Consider the following 17,502-nt stretch of genomic DNA (forward strand, 5'->3'; position numbering starts at 1 on the left):
GTAATTTCATGAGTCTTTCCAGGTTTTTTTCTGGATCTGGATTCATTCTTTGTAAATCTGTTGCTTCAGCATATAGACGGTGACTAATAGAATATACCAGCATCTATTATATATGGCAAAATTTTTCATTAGATTGCTGTCTCCACATATCTTGATGTTAATGTAGAAACTCTATAAATATACAGGCAGTCGCCAGGTTACAAACATCTGGCATACAAAGAACACATAGTTAAGAACAGAAATGAGACAACAGAAAGTGAGAGAAATCTACCCCTTGGAAGGGAAATTCACTCCTGAAAGAGTTACCATGGGGAAGAAGTGTCTCAACTGAACCTTTCTGACCAATCCTTGTTTCCACAAGCCAATTTTTTCAAAATCCAATTATCGCAGGGAAACAAAGCGAGATGAAAACTTTTGAACAGGGACACAGTCAGCAAAACAAACACCACGTGGGTGTTAACCCTTCCCTATGCCATCCAAAGCATGCATTCGCGCACACACACATGTATGATTGGAGTTGCACTTTAAAATGTGGTTGTTCTGACTTACATAAAATTCAACTTAACAAACCTACAGAACTACAATGTTAGAAGAAACAAGACTTATCTTGTTCATAATTTGAGGACTGCCTGTAATCTGACAAAAATATAGGAGATTCTTGAAGGACTTTTTTTGTTTCATCACATTAGTTCAGTGTTTCTCAACCTGAGGGTCAGGACCCCTGGGAGTCGTGAGGGGGTTTCAGAGTGGTTGCCAAAGACCATCAGAAAACACATGTTTCTGATGGTCTTATGAACCCCTTTGGCAGAGAAGGCTGACAATCTCTCTACCTGTCCTTCTCTTTATTTTTGAAAACAGACAGCAAATCCTCCCACCAAATCCTCCTTCCTCCTGTTGTGATTGTAAGTGAACTATAAATCCAAGCAACTACAACTCCCAAATATCAAGGTCTATTTTCCCCAAACTCCACCAGTCTTCACATTTGGGCATGTTGAGTATTCGTGCCAAGTTTGGTCCAGATTCATCACTGTTTTGAGTCTACAGTTCTCTCTGGAGGTAGGTGAACTACAACTCCAAAACTCAAGATCAGTGCCCGCCAGACCCTTCCAGTTTTTTCTGTTCGTCATGGGAGTTCTGTGTGTCAAGTTTGGTTCAATTCCATCATTGGTGGAGTTCAGAATGCTCTGTGGTTGTAAGTTTACTATAAATACCACCTATCACTCCCAAATGACAAAATCAATCCCCTCCAACCCCACCAGTATTCAAATTTGGGCATATTGGTATTTGTGCCAAATTTGGTCAGGTGAATGAAAATACATCCTGCATAGAAGATATTTACATTATGATTCATAACAATGACAAAATAACAGTTATGAAGTAGCAACAAAAATAATTTTATGGTTGGAGGTCACCACAACATGAAGAACTGTATTAAGGGGTGGCGGCATTAGGAAGGTTGAGAACCACTGCATTAGTTAATCAGTATCTCCGTTAGTAATGACATTAACATTTTTAGAATTGGGGCTCAAAGTACATACTTTTTTTGCATGTTATGGCCATGCATATTTTAAGGAAAACAAAACTTCCCTTTAAATGCTTGGTCATACTGGTGTGCATTCCTGTGCTCTGCAAGTGTGCATTCTTCAGATTGCACAGCCCAGATTTTCATAAAGTGCTCAACGCCAGTGGAAACTGTTGTTGTGTGTCCAGAAGATGGTCTGTCTCACTTCATCATTGCTATTGTTGAACAACCCTTAGGCAAGGTATGTTCAGATTTGAAAACAGGTATGTCCCAAGAGCATATAGGATGAAATTTGACCTTTGAAACGATTTCTGAGTCTTAGCATCAAAGGAGAAGGGAGAAACCTTTTGAACATTCTTGTTCAAGCACATAGTTGTACTTACAGATGTACTGTGGGGATTGGCTTCTGCTTGCATGTTAGGAAGTCTGTGAGAAAATGGAAGGAACAACACAGATAACTTCTTTTGGGAGCTGCTGCCTGATGCTGTTACTAGATATGTATTCCCTCAGTCCAGCATGGCAGTTTTTGGCTGTTTATAATTGCTGATCAAATTTCAAAGAAGTTGGCCTGTCCCTTATTTTGCTTGCCAAAGGGGCATCAATACTATGTGGTCAAATCTTTTGATCCATTGTGGTATGATTATTTTAAAAGACATTGGAAGACTGCTATACAACAATGTCTGTGTGAGAGAGTAAGAGCTCAGTGCTCAAATTAACATCTGCAAATCATGTGGTTTATGAAGTTGTTTCTCTACATAGTTTCTGCAGCACCAATTCATAATGCAAATAGCTGCACCCAGAAAAAGAAAAGGAGCCAGAATTTGCTGATATACTGTATACTGAGAGCCATTAGAACAAAATGGATGGTAGCAAGTGAAATTGTTGCATGAACCTAGCGGAGGTTGTTATTTGTTCATTTACAAGGAAGTACCTTCCATTGAACGTGGTAAGATTTGGTTATTGTCAAATGAATATGGTTGCAATCTCAGACTTTTATTTGGTATTTAAGTTAAAGTTTGAATAATTTTCAGATGACTGTGCTGGCAAAACTACTTTTGAATTCAGTATATGCAGAAGAAGCTTTATAACATGTATTCTGGAAGACCCTTCAGTCCTGCTCCCTTGAAGCAACCACATTCCTCTGGTCAAGCTAGGAGTACTGAAGTAGACTAGCTACTAAATCATTGTATATAACTATTTATTTCCTAGGTGATGGGGATGTAAACATATTGTAAGTAGAGAATAATCTTCCATGTGTATAGCTTTGGGTAAAGATTCCAAAATCACTGTGTTTTACAAAGAATAAAAATATCTTGGATAGTATTTTGTACTTTTTCTACCCATAAATTATCGAAAAATTCTAAGCTTGAAATCTTTGGCTAATAAATTATCTCTCTCCTTTTGGAGACACTTTATCTTAAAATAATTCCAGTGCTGAGAAGGAGAAAAAATGTTAGGCCAAATCAATATTTGTCTTCCTGTTTTGAGAAACAAAGCTATGATTGTCTGGGAGGGATTTCAGACAGCCCCTTCTTCCAACATGGGCCCACCTGACATGCAGATCGTGGACACAACTATTCACATACGGATCCCTTGAGGGCAGTTCAATGAGCACAGCAGCAATGGGTCAGGAAAAGTGCAATGCACTCAAATCTTGCATTTTTTAGAAAGTGTGAATTTGTCTGGCCTTTTCGGTTCTTCCTGCTTAGGCATCTTGAAATGTCTCCTTTATTCTGGACATTTTTCTGTGTTTGTCTGTTGCAAAAAATCAGTAACAACAAAGAGTTCTCCCTTAAAGTCTAACAAATTTGGTGTAATTTAAGCCAGGCCTACACAAACGGTGGCCTTCCAGGTGCCACAACCCTCAGTAGCCATGCTGTGAAAATCTCTGAATTTTTAACAATTGTATAGAAAGAGGAATCCTTAAAGAACAAGAATTAGCTGAAGTAGATCAGCTCTTTACTAAAAATAGGATTTTTTTTTTTACCTTCAGCTTGCGACATTGTAGCTACAGAATTTGGATACAGGGTTTTGTCGTGTGTCAGAGCAGCCAGTCCATTATATTACATTTCTAACAGAACAAAGCAAACAAACAGAAAAATACACAAGTTGTGAGTTTGGTAGCTGGTTAAATGTCCTTTGACCAGTATCTGGCCACTTGGAGTGCTTCCGGTGTTGCTGCAAGAAGGTCCTCCATTGTGCATGTGGCAGGGCTCAGGTTGCATTGCAGCAGGTGGTCAGTGGTTTGCTCTTCTCCACACTTGCATGTCGAGGATTCTACTTTGTAGCCCCATTTCTGAAGGTTGGCTCTGCATCTCGTGATGCCAGAGCGCAGTCTGTTCAGTGCCTTCCAAGTCGCCCAGTCTTCTGTGTGCCCAGGAGGGAGTCTCTCATTTGGTATCAGCCATTGGTTGAGGTGCTGGGTTTGAGCCTGCCACTTTTGGACTCTCGCTTGCTGAGGTGTTCCAGCGAGTGTCTCTGTAGATCTTAGAAAACTATGTCTAGATTTAAGTCGCTGGCGTGCTGGCTGATACCCAAACAGGGGATGAGCTGGAGATGTCTCTGCCTTGGTCCTTTCACTATTGGCTGCTACTTCCCGGCAGATGTCAGGTGGTGCAATACCGGCTAAGCAGTGTAATTTCTCCAGTGGTATAGGGTGCAGACACCCCGTGATAATGCGGCATGTCTCATTAAGAGCCACATCCACTGTTTTAGTGTGGTGAGATGTGTTTCACACTGGGCATGCATACTCAGCAGCAGAGTAGCACAGCGCAAGGGCAGATGTCTTCACTGTATCTGGTTGTGATCCCCAGGTTGTGCCAGTCAGCTTTCGTATGATGTTGTTTCTAGCACCCACTTTTTGCTTGATGTTCAGGCAGTGCTTCTTGTAGGTAAGAGCACGGTCCAGAGTGACTCCCAGGTATTTGGGTGTGCTGCAATGCTCCAGTGGGATTCCTGGAGCGACCAGCATGGATACAGGGTGGGATATAAATATCTTAATAAGATGTAGTAACATAAATATTTTGTAACTATGAAAGGTACAGGTGACCCTCCTATCCATCCAAAAACAGAAATATATGTTTTGAGTGCCAATAACTCCTTGTCTCCAAAACTAGGCAAAGTGTTGTATTTTCAGAACTCTTCTCCAGCAAAGATCTTAATCGACAGTATTTAGATTGGACTGGAAAACAAAGAGCTTTTTCCTGACTTTTGCTACTTGTGTGTGGGGAGTCAAATGGAGCCTCCACATACTTACCTGAGATTAAAAAAGAACATCTCAGCTATAAGCTATGTATTTCAAGTAGTGTGTAGTTAAGCCCTTTAAAATATGTGACTACTATACATGTCACCAAATCTATGTGCCACTTGCCTGATGTGGAGCCTTCTACAAAAGTATAAAAAACACCTTATTAACTGTAATAGCCTGTGGATCCAGTTAGTACTCTTCACGCTGGGTTCTGTGTTACAGTCACTATAATTATGTGTGAGCGGTCTGTCTCCTTTCCTCCCTGTCTGCCTGCATGTAGGACCTCTTGTTATATTCAGTTTAATGATGGGTCCAAGACCTCTTGCTTCCTGCGTTCAGCCCCCTGCCTGACTGCGAGTAGGCCTTGTTGTTACCGTCAGTGTAATTATGGGTATTTGGCCTCTCTTTACCTAAGGTGTAATTTACTTTATTTAAAGTGTGGTCCCACCCCTCTGAAGTTGCTGCACTCTGGCTGCTCATCACATCTGTAAATTGTTGCTATTCTGAGTACTGAATGGGAGAAGGAAGGGGCTCTAAAGGAGGGGTCAGGGTGGTGAGTAGGTCTGTGAATGAAGCTGGAGCTGCACAGAAGGGGGAATATAAGGATCAGTCTGTCTGCCCTCCTAGAGTCTCAGTCAGAATTTTGCCCCTGACTGCTCTGAATCTAAGTTTCATTTTATGTCTTCTTGTTCCTCTGTAGTAAACAGGTTCCATCTCAACTCATTAAAGTCGCAGCCAGTCTTTGGCTGTGATAGTATCACTCCTTGCATATAACTGACAGCACATTGGAAGAATCGCTTGGGATGGTAATTTTTTCCAATAGCACATCATGGGGTAGCCTCTCGTAGAATATGGTAGCAATGTGCACTGGAGCATACCAGTTTTCATATCTCTGTGCATATCTCTGGGCCCCAGTTAATTTCATCCATGTGAAAATTACAAAGCACATATATTTATTCCTTTGAAATTGTTTGTATGTTTAACAGGGATGTTGCATGGGTCACACAGAAAACCACCTGATGAAGTGTTGATTGTTGGTGTTCTTTTTCACATTCCTGAGACTCGTTGCAGTGCAGAGCGTTGAGAACTGCAGTAGACCACAGTTTGAAACCTCCCTTAGGCCCATCCAGACAGTCCCAAAATGCGGGACCTGTCTCAGTTTTTACTGGAGGCCAGTAAAAACCAATTCATTTGGAACAAACCAAGGTTTTCTCGGTTTAGCCCAAATGAAGTAAATACCTTATTAGATCCAGGCCACCCCATATCTTTTGGGCTCCTGGAGCCCAAAGGTGTAGGAGGGTGCCCACTTCATTTCCCTCAGCCCTTTTAAAACTTACTGAAAAGGTCCCTGACTGCCATAAATCCTCTTCTTGTGAGGAAATGACACACGAGGAGACTTGGGGGGGGGGGATCAGGAAGGGGTTTCCTCCTCACCCCTCCCATCTCCAAACCAAGATTGCTCAATCTATTACATTACAAACTTTCAGATAGGTAAAGGTAAAGGTTTTCCACTGACATTAAGTCCAGTTGTGTCTGACTCTGGGGGTTGGTGGTCATCTCCATTTCTAAGCCAAAGAGCCGGCATTGTCCATAGATACCTCCAAGGTCACGTAGGTGGCATGACTGCATGGAGTGCCATTACCTTCCCATCAGAGCAGTACCTACTGAACTACTCACATTTGCATGTTTTCAAATTGCTTGGTTGGCAGAAGCTGGGGCTAACAGCAGGAGCTCACACCGCTCTCCAGATTCAAGCCTGTGATCTTTCGGTCATCAAGTTCAGCAGCTCAGCGGTTTAACCCATGACGCCACTGGGGGCTCAAACCTTCAGATACTACATTTGAAAAGGTCATCAGGATAAATATAGAAAACTCTCACATAGGACTACGTTTTGTAATCTCAGTTACTCTCCTGAAAAAAAAAAACAAAGTTAATTTATGCAGTATACCATAGCATTTAGTGCATCATAGCACATGGCCAAGTAGATGTACACAAGTAGACTATTATGCCAAGATATGGTCAAGCCTTTTGCTTGCTGAAGTTAGCTTCATAATACCTCTATCCTTCTGTTTTCTCTGCAGTGGAACATTTCCTCCATTAATTAACCATAGTTTCTCATTACATCTAAATCAGACTGCAAGAACTGGGATAAGCTGTGGTCTTAAACCACAATTTGAAATGGGTTTACATTCCAACTTAGGTTTCCTGGTAACTAGAGTTACTCTTTCAAAAAATGGGAGGAAATAAACTTGGAATATTTCTGGAATACAACAAATAATTTCATCATGTCCTAACCATTTCTCTATCTGAGAAGAAGTGGAGATTCAGTATGCTGCCAGATTCAGTATAGCTAGGCTAGTATCTATACATTGGTATAGGTACTTAGGATCTTGGTTAGTATTTCAGAATGGGATGGATACCAATGCCCTATATATTGCTAGAGAAACATAAATTTATCTGAGTGATACTAAATCTAGACAGTTGAGGCAACTAATTGCGCAACCAGTATCCTGACTTTGGCTCTTGTGTGCATTGAGAAAGATTGGCCTTTCTAATGTTTACACGTAGCCAATTTCTGAGAAAGCACAATGACTTGTGCAGTAATTCTTTAGAATGGAATAGTAACCATTTTAGAACTGTGGTTAATTGTTTCTAGAAGTGTTGCATATTTGTGGACCTAGAGGAAAATAAATGGGCAAAGCACAGCATTCGTACATGACTTTCTTAATATTATGTGTGCAAACTGATGTCCTATTACAATGTATGTGTATGCATGTACATCTATAATGCAACATTTAAATGGATGTGATATGTTCCTTCATTTATGAATGTGGATCTTTCCAGGATCTCAAAAACAATCTGAAAGTGTTGTTTCCTGAATGAATTGGGACTGATGTTAGACTCTGCCTTCTTTTTTTAGGTCAAGATACAAATGTGTCTCCATCCTCCATGTCTAATTCAGCGATAGCAACAACAACTTTGGATTCTTCAAACCCACCTCACAGCTCTCAAAATCCAACCACAGAAGTGAAGGAAGAAGCTCCATCACAAGAACATTCAGCATCTCACAGATCCATGGTGAATGGAATGTCTTCTTCAAAGACAAAATCTGAAGATGGCTTTGCAACAGCAACAGAAGCTGTGACACGTAGGTTTTGCTCACCTTACTCCCATCTTTCTTCTCCCCCTTCTTCCCCAATTCCCTCATACTTGTACACTGCTAAACCAAATCTTGGGAGAATACAGTCAGCTGAAGATAGGAATGTAGGGCCACCACAATCATTATAGTTATTTATATACCAACTCTTTTGCACTATAGAACCAAAGGTGGCTATAAGGTCTTTTGTTTTTTGTTTTGTTTTTTTACAGCACAGACTATTTGAAAGATATGTGGAGGAGATTGTGAGGACAAAATCATTGTTTTGCCAATATTTTGTCCCATTTTGAGGAGACAAAAAAATGCCCCAGGTGGGGGAATTCGGAACAGAGCATCCAAAGAGCATCACTCTCTGCAGTTTGGGGCCGGTGGATCACATGCAACCCACAAACCACATTTTGTGCATTCCTGATATACACCTAAGCAGGACTCTAGACCTGGAAATGTCTTCACTTGAAGACATGGGGACCTAAAGGTTTGGTGGGGACTTGGTCTTGTACGTAATCCATGTTCCCTCCATACACCCAATAGTGCTTGAATTTTTTCTTCAGAAATTTTCACCATGTGACACTGTGTGGCAAAAAGGTGTTTTAAATGTAGTGTGCGGTGATTTGTGCTTTTTTTAAAAAAATACATTGCTTTATATATCATTTTTTTGAAATAAATGAATGCAGGAAACCATTTTTAGGGGGTCAGTCTACGTTAGGTTCTGAGGATGCAAAATTAGCCATAGATAAGCTGAAGTCGCCCATCCATAGACTACAATTTCCATCGTTGTCCACATTGTCATTGGCTGATAGTAGTTAAAGTCAAACACTGGAGACTTAAATGAAACAATAATTTCAATATAGAAAATGATCTCTGCCCATCACAATTATTTCCTGTATTGCCACGGTGAGAGAAGAAAGATCTTGTTAGATGGGAACATTTATCTAGAATTGTGTATTAACAAAGCACTATCACCTACAACTAATGCCCTAATAAATAAGCTTGGTTTTCAAGTTGAAGCTGACTCACATTCAATCATCTTGAAAGAGCTGTTAAGACAGGATGGTCTAGTATTGGTCTGGGATACTGACATGTGTTGTTACAAAGTCAAGATCAGAACTTGTCAATCATGTAAATAGTCACCAAACAATCATTTTTTAGTTTTGGAAGCTTTGGTGAAATGCATAAGGGAGCATAAAGGCAGAAAATATCAAAAGCATAATATAGCCATCCCCTCACTCCAGCTCCTAGAATCACTCATTTATGATGGCTAATAGTGGCTATGGATCAGTGAGAAAAATTATTCTGACCTGTACTACAAAAATTATTCTATACTTCTAGTGCCTTCCCTACACAAATCCCCAAAGAAGGAGGCTTTGAGCTATCATTGTATGTGTTACAGTGTAACCTGTCAAGATGATTCCTCCTCCTCCTCCTCCTCCTCCTCCTCCTCCTCCTCCTCCTCCTCCTCCTCCTCCTCCTCCTCCTCCTCCTCCTCCTAGTTAATTCTGTTTTATGGCATTCCAATCTAGGATTACCATGGCTGAGTGGGAATCCAATACTTGGTTTCTCAGAGTCCTAGTCCAACACTGAGATCACTACATTATAGAACTTGCTGGCTGTCAAGCTCTATTGAATGTTAAATTCTACTTTATTTCCCAAAAGGTCCTTCCCTCTCTAAAGTTGTACAAAATTAAGACATCTCCCAACTGGGACAAAGGAAAGCAGAAAAGCTTTGTATGAGACTTCATGTTGTGTGAACAGATATGTGAACGAAAGGTGACTAGGGAAAGCTGTCCTAGAAATGTTGTCACACTGCAATCACATGGCTGTCTGTGAGCATCTGGTGCTGGGCTGCCTGCCTGTTGATCTTCTGCATCGATGAGTCACTCTGTAGTCATGTTGCACCCTCTTTGGAAATGGAGCTTTCAGCTGCTTTGCTCCAGCTGTTTTGTCATCACTACTGTTCTGCTGTAGGTTTATACTCAAGCAGGCACACATATGCTGTTTGACAGTGGAATATGCTGTCTTCTCTGGAAGTTCTTAAGCAGATGCTAGGTGGGCATCTGTCAGGAATGCTTTGATTGTGTATTCATGCATCCAGAATGGGATTAAACTGAATAGCTCTTATGGTCTCTTCCAACTTTCTGATTCTATGCATTGTGCCGTCGCGCCTGGGGGGCTATTATTCTCAATAAAGGAGGGGTGGATGTGGCATCTTTCCCCCCAGGGGATTGCTTCTTGCCCTCCTATAGGAAACTGGAACTCCCAAAAACCCAAAATGCTGTCAATAGCTCAAAATAAGTTTTATTTATCACAAAGTCATTTCTTCAAAGCAATGAGCTGGAAAACTTTAGAGGGGTGAAGGAAAACATACATTACAGTCTCAATCAGTCCTGGGTCCAAGGGGTTTGAAGCCTCACCAAGTTTCCTCTTTCCTCAATGGCTGTGAATGCCCGAACAAACCACAACCCCAGTTCAGATGGCCTATGTTTTGAAGATTCAGGATCTTCCTTTGGTGCCAAAAGAACCGGCTTGAAGGCGCCTGGGTCTCCTCAATAATTGTCCAGGACAATCTGGACATAAAGCATGAGTCCAAGGGGTAAAAGACCTCAGAACTGATGCTAAGAGGTAACTTAAATCAGGGTCTTTTAGAGTCAGGTCTCTTACTCACGTCCATCTGGTACGAACTCTGATGGCAGAATGAAGAAAAAGGAAGCTCTCCCCTCATGCAGGAAGAGGTGGAGCCAAACAGTGCTGATTGACAGCTACAAGCAACCAATCCATACAACTATACAAAAGCAGGATAAAAAGGGGCAGGATTAAGCATGATACAACAGTTTAAATCTTGCAACTAACAGTTCTATACATAGGTGGCGTCACTTGCGCCGTCACATGCATGGACATACATATAGCTGCTTTTTCTTAAAACTCTCCATGGGGTGATTAGCCAGAAAGAAAATCCGCAGAGAAAACCTTTGTGTTAAGAATATATATCTATATAAATAAAAATGTAATGTTCCTTGGTGGGATTAACATAACTCAAAAACCACTGGACGAATTGGCACCATATTTGGACACAATACACCTATCAACCCAACAAATGACCATCACTCATAAAAACACTGTAAAACACAGCAGAAGAGACTTAAAAAGTAAAAAAGTAAAAATACATTACAGCGAATGCGCAAAACCACATATATATACGCAAACACACGTATATACACATATATACAAATATATACACACACATATACAGACAAATAGTACATATATACAGACTGGGCCACAGCAATGTGTGGCAGGAGATGGCTAGTTTCAAATATTTTCCTCTCCTTCTATAATTTACACAATTCTACATAGACACAGACACATACTCCAGTTTGGAGGTTGATTGAAACCAACCTGTTTCACTATGTAGTGCCTACACAAACGCCACAGGAACTGGTTTGAGACTGAGATGGAAGTCACACTGCCTACTGATTGTTGATTAGAACCAAACTCAGGAATTGCAGTAGCTGCGGCTAGACAGCTGCTAGAAAATGCAGTTTTTTCTTAAATAGTTCACTAAGATACACAGAGATATCCATTTCTGTTCAGGATCACCCTGGTTTCAAGCCCTACATGAGATATACTCTGATCAGCTGCAGCACATTATCTCATTGTGACAGACCTGCTAGTGAGTTTTTTAACACCCTGTTTCTAGCTTGATGCATACTGCAGTGTGCATTGGGGTATTGTGAAAACCTCGCAATTGAGCTGACTTTGGATTGGATTGTAGTGTCTGTGTAGAACCATTCTAGAATTACATTTCACTAAGAGTGAAGAGATTACTCCTTCATAGTCTGATATTGATCCATGAGGCAGTTCTATGTTCAAGAATATTTAAACAAGAAACATTTCTCTAAGTGTTGTCATGTTTAGGTGGCTTAAAGTTCACTTTTCATCTTTCTCGAGTATCAATATATTTTGATCCACATTCCTTTTGAGCCATTCCAGCCCAATATTTCTTGCTGCTTTCAGAACTTTTGCCTTCGTATGAGGCAAAATAAAATGCCATCATGGAGCTGAACAGTATAACTACTGGAGTGTTGTGTTTGGATATGGAAGGCACTGATTGAAATTTGGCTCCTTCTTGTTGCACACTACCTGGTCTTGGTTAGCTTATTTTACCATTCAGTTGTACCACCCAGAGCAACCGTGAGAATGAATGTAAAATTCTGCAATGCATTGGTGAGCTTATGTTCATATGTTAGACATTATTTTAATGTTATTGATATTTTAATTCCATTTTAATTGTGACTTTTTAAAACTGTGTTGTGTTTGTGTTGAATTATAATCCACTCTGAATCCCCCTTCTGCAGAAAAGGTCAAATAGCAATCATAATATCAATAATATCCTGGCCTTCCTCTTGGAAGCTTGGGCCAGTATATATATTGCCATAATATATATATATTGCCGTAACATATTAATTTAGGCCATGAGCCCCTGGTGGCACAATGGGTTAAACCCTTGTGCCAGCAGGACTGCTGACTGAAAAGTCAGCGGTTCGAATCCAGGTAGCAGGGTGAGCTCCCATATGTCAGCTCCAGCTTCCCATGTGGGGACATGAGAGAAGCCTCCCACAGGATGGTAAAATATGTGGCATCCTCTGGGCAATGACCTTGCAGACAGCCAATTCTCTCACACCAGAAGTGACTTGCAGTTTCTCAAGTTGCTCCTGACCCAAACAAAAGTTTAGGCTGAGATTTTCAGTAATTCATGGAGCTTTCTGGCCAAACCAAGGATGCAAATTCCCTCTAGTCTAATGCAACTTCTGCCCTAGTTAACTGGGAAGTACAAGAAATATATAAAATATGTTCAACATAGTCCAAAGATCTGCATGTGGTCCTTATGCTATGCTAATGCATATATCCCCAGCCCCCAACATACTTTAAAGCCCCAAAGCAGCCTCATAAAAGTCTTCCATGCTTCAACATGAGCAGCCAGGATCAGAAAATATCTTGTTACCCCCCCCCCCACCACCACCACCAATAGCCAGATGCACCACAATGACATCAGAACTGAGGTTTAATGGAGTTCTTCAGAGGTCTCAACACTTCTGTAATCACTGTGCGACCACTATTAGAAGCTATTGCCAGATGTTTCCAATCCAGAATGTTTACATTGAAGCATGTAATGCTGGTTTGAGCTGGTATGGGGACTTTGAAATAAGCCAGGAGGGGTGGCTTTGGAAGCTGCTCCTAAAAAAAATAAATCACATCTCTATGTATATGTGTCCCATCCTGAATTCCAGCTGAAATGGATAAATTGAGACTGTGGCCTGCAAAAATGCAGCATTGAATCAAATTGACTTGATGTTTATATACTTTGCTAACTAACTTTTTAAAGAATAATGACCAGCATTCATGATCACATCCATGCAGAGAGTGCCAAAGACAGAAAGTTGGCCCCAGTATCTGCTGGCATTGCTTACACCTGATTTAAATTTTTTAAAGCTTTGACTTGATTTCCCCATTTTTGTTTCTCTCTCATCCAAATGGAGTATATGTGGAACTTTTTGCTCATTTGGATAGCCTTGCCTAAGGGATGTTCCCTGTGGATTGTACCAGTGGATCTTCAGGCTACTTGCCCTCTTTCACCCGTGAATCAGAGAGACCTTTAGAAGCAATCCAAGCTGCTAATGGTGTATTGGGTGTTGGCCTGCTTTGTGCAAGAAGTCTGTGTTGGAGAGCAAAGGGAAAATGTAATAAATGGCTGGGAACAAAATTCTTATCATCAGTGGAATTCCCACCTGTAATTATCTGATTAGGGGATTCACCACTCTATAATTTCATCCCTGAAATAATGATGATTATAATGGTTCACTCATGCCACTGCAGTTAAGGTCATGTCAGTGTGTGAACCCATATTCTCATGGGTTCCATTTGAACTCAGCTGGTGAAATTCATTCTCAGCCTTAAGCTGGAATTGAAAACTAGATGGATGTGTCTATAGCAAGGGGCCTGTCCTTCCTAGAAAAGTTTGAAATATAGGGAAAGGATCTGTCTCCATTCTTTAGTACAGAGGGGGCAATAAGTGCACTTCAATCCTGCAAGCTATTTGCATTAAGTGCAAGACTTTAATGTGTGGTCACTGTTCGCATGCTAATGGACGGTTTCTCTGTTAAGAGAGAGAGAAACCTGGCAATTGGTATGCTATCCAAATGAAAACCGCAGGACATTTCAGAATGCCGATCATTCCATACCCAGGTTTCACATGGGTCAATATGAAGATACATTATTTAATATACAGTTTAATTTCAAAAGCTTTTGTATTGGCAAAAAGTCTGCTGATATAAAAGACTAGAATAGTTGAGAATTGTAGCCTTGGAACTTGGCCATGACAAGGTATGACAGAGCAAACTCGTTGGCGTCCAAAGGTTATTGGGCAGTCTCTTATTTATGAACTCAACTCAGTAGCCCTGAATAAAAGGCTCTCTGCATCTTGTGATGGTTGTGGTATAACATTGGGATGAAGCTGCATATTACAACAAGCTTGGCCCCTCTTGTCATATTGAGGAAAAGGAGGCAAGTTTGTTTTCTCCTGCTCTAGATACTAGGACACAGAGCAATGGATTCAATTCACAGGAAAAGATATTCTACCTTAATATTAGGAAGAAAGTCTGGGTGCTGCCTTAGAGTGTGGTAGAGTCTCCATCATTGGAAGTTTTAAGCAGAGGTTGGATGGCCATCTATTGGGAGTACAGTAGACTCATAGAATCATAGAATCATAGAGTTGGAAGAGACCTCATGGGCCATCCAGTCCAACCCCCTGCCAAGAAGCAGGAATATTGCATTCAAAGCACCCCTGACAGATGGCCATCCAGCCTCTGTTTAAAAGCCTCCAAAGAAGGAGCCCCCACCACACTCCGGGGCAGAGAGTTCCACTGCTGAACAGCTCTCACAGTCAGGAAATTCTTCCTAATGTTCAGATGGAATCTCCTTTCTTGTAGTTTGCCATTGTTCCGTGTACTAGTCTCCAGGGAAGCAGAAAACAAGCTTGCTCCCTCATCCCTGTGACCTCCTCTCACATTTATACATTGCTATCATGTCTCCTCTCAGCCTTCAGGCTAAACATGCCCAGCTCTTTAAGCTGCTCTTCATAGGGCTTGTTCTCCAGACCCTTGATCATTTCAGTCGCCCTCCAGTAGAGTCTTGTTTATCCAACCTTTGCTCATCCAACATTCTGTATTATCCAACACAGTCTGCCTCCCACCCGGATCCACAGCTGTTTCAATACATTGCAATGTTTTGATGCTAAATTGGTAAATACAGTAATTAATTACTACATAACGTTACCATGTATTGAACTGCTTTTTCTGTCGATTTGTTGTAAAACATGATGTTTTGATGCTTAATTTCTAAAATCATAATGTAATTTGACATTTAATAGGCTTATCCAATGCTGGCCCGATTATGTTGGATAAGTGAGACTCCACTGTACTTTGATTTGTTCCTGCATGGCAGGGAGTTGGACTGGATGGCCCTTATGATTATATGATTTTAACAATTGACCTCTTTATTTCTCCCAATAAAGAGTCTCTCTTTTGCTGTTTCTCATTCTTTCTATCCTTTTCACTCCTCTCAGAGAATTCTGGTAGCAAGATAAAACAATCATGTTCTTTTGTGCTTTAAAGTATTATTATTTTGGAAACTAAAATCGATATTTTTCTGATGAACTGCTGCTCTGGGCCACCCATGATTGTTTCATGTTAGGTTGACTTGTTTTGAATATACTCTTATGTCACAAGCTAAAAAATGAAACATAAATCTTTGAAATAAATAAGAAATAACAATGATAGAAGGTGCTCCATGAATGTGAAGGATCTCACTGAGTGGCCATCTCCCATGGATAACACAAGCTCTTCAGTAGAAGAGTAATACATAGAAAAATCTGGACCTCATTTTTCCAATTTTTAGGCAAAATCTTAATTTTTAATGAGATCTTTACTGAGTACCAATAACAGCAGCTCTTTGTATGTAAAAGAATCTGTAGGAAAGTTCCATTTATCCAGGATAACGTGCTGTGAAATGCTGTGTGTACACATGTGTACACTGGCATGCTATTATGTTTGGAACACAATACAGAGTCAGAGCATTGGTGCATCCAGCTTTTTATTTTCAACTCCAGGATCTCAAGCATGGTGTGAGAATGAAGTACTCTACTTATATGCATGGCCTACTACTGCTCCCCTATGTGAATTTTATATAGTGCCTTCTCTTAACCATAGTTCTTCCACTGCTCAGAGAGCATGTGGAAGAAATTACTAAGGAAGATGTCCAGGTGGCTTCTGGATCCTAATGGAAAGTCCTGTCTTTCTGCAGCAGCAAGATGTGAAGACACAATGATTTCCTCTTCTGGCAACAGCATATGAACACACAAGAATGGTGCCTTCTATCATCACCACTAAACTGATGATCAGCACCAGCAAGCAATATTGATCTCCATTTCGGCAGGTGTTGGGGATGAAGGGAGGAGTTCAGTTCAGTTTGGATGTATACATTCCATTCTATAGATCATGCCATGTCCCAAAATCAAGTTGCTGCTTCCTCTTCTCCATACTCAGGCCAAGGAAGCAGAAGTTAATACATTTCCCAATGCCTTCGTTTTCATTTCTCTTCCCGTTTGAGTCCATGTGAGTCAAAATAGAACCTTGTGTAAACTTTGCACTCTCTGGTAGGCTATCCAGACCAGAGAAACCAAGGTTGCCTTCTTGCCACCTACTGTGCATTGCCTGGCTCCTCAGTAGCCGGAGACAAGAAACATCTTGTGTTTGAAGGCTGTGTGCAATGCCTTCAGGATGACTCAGTCTGGCCCTGTCCAGCAGGCACCCCAGAGAGAATATAGCTTCTGTTCCCCGGATTGGCTCAAGGTGCCTTCTGCCCTCAAGCCTTTCTGCTGAATCACTGCTTGTTTACAGATCAGAGGGAGGAGAGAAATGTAAAGTCTAGCAAAGAGAGAAAGAGAAGCAGAAATCTTAGATGAGACTTAGATGGGGTTGTTTGTTTGTATTGTGCCCAACTGCATCCTCTTAGTTTGCCCAATCCTTGTCTAGACTCCATCCGTTTGGAAGCTGCATACAAGAGGTCCAGTGGTAATTTGTACTTAGGTTCCTCAAAATATCTCTCTTAGTCAAAACAATTCAGTTTATTGTTTCATGAATCTGGAAACTCCAAATGGCAATTTGTATTCTGCTAAGCAATTTTAGGAACACTTTATATACACAAGGATCATTTCTGCAGTGCCCAAATTACATGGAGAGTTGACCACATCAGAAGGCTGTGGGGTTTTGCTAAAATGGGGTGGAGTGGGGAGTTTGGGTGGATTTCATCCTTTCCCGATACTGCAATCCAATCTGTGTTTGTGTGGAGGACGGGGGGATGATGTACAGTGTGCACATATCATGTATGAAGAATGCTTAATTATATGTGTTTTACCACAAATCAATATATTTGAGAAGTCGTGTCTAATTGAATTTGGGAGACCTTGTCCACTTGTAACTTTCTATTGCACGCATAGGCATTGAATGTGGGTTTGCTGTATAC

At 40.9% G+C, this 17,502-nt stretch overlaps 1 protein-coding gene across 1 annotated transcript in view; it reads left to right on the forward strand.

Annotated features, from left to right (window-relative positions):
* MDFI (MyoD family inhibitor) overlaps window positions 1–17,502 on the forward strand; it is a 57,140-nt gene that overhangs the window by 31,607 nt on the left and 8,031 nt on the right. Inside the window, exon 2 of the mRNA XM_060773070.2 lies at window positions 7,690–7,917. Within this exon, the coding sequence (XP_060629053.2) occupies window positions 7,690–7,917 (228 nt within the window). The remainder of the gene's footprint in view (window positions 1–7,689; window positions 7,918–17,502) is intronic.

The sequence above is a fragment of the Anolis sagrei genome, chromosome 4, assembly GCF_037176765.1.
Source record: "Anolis sagrei isolate rAnoSag1 chromosome 4, rAnoSag1.mat, whole genome shotgun sequence".
Classification (NCBI taxonomy): Eukaryota; Metazoa; Chordata; class Lepidosauria; order Squamata; family Dactyloidae; genus Anolis; species Anolis sagrei.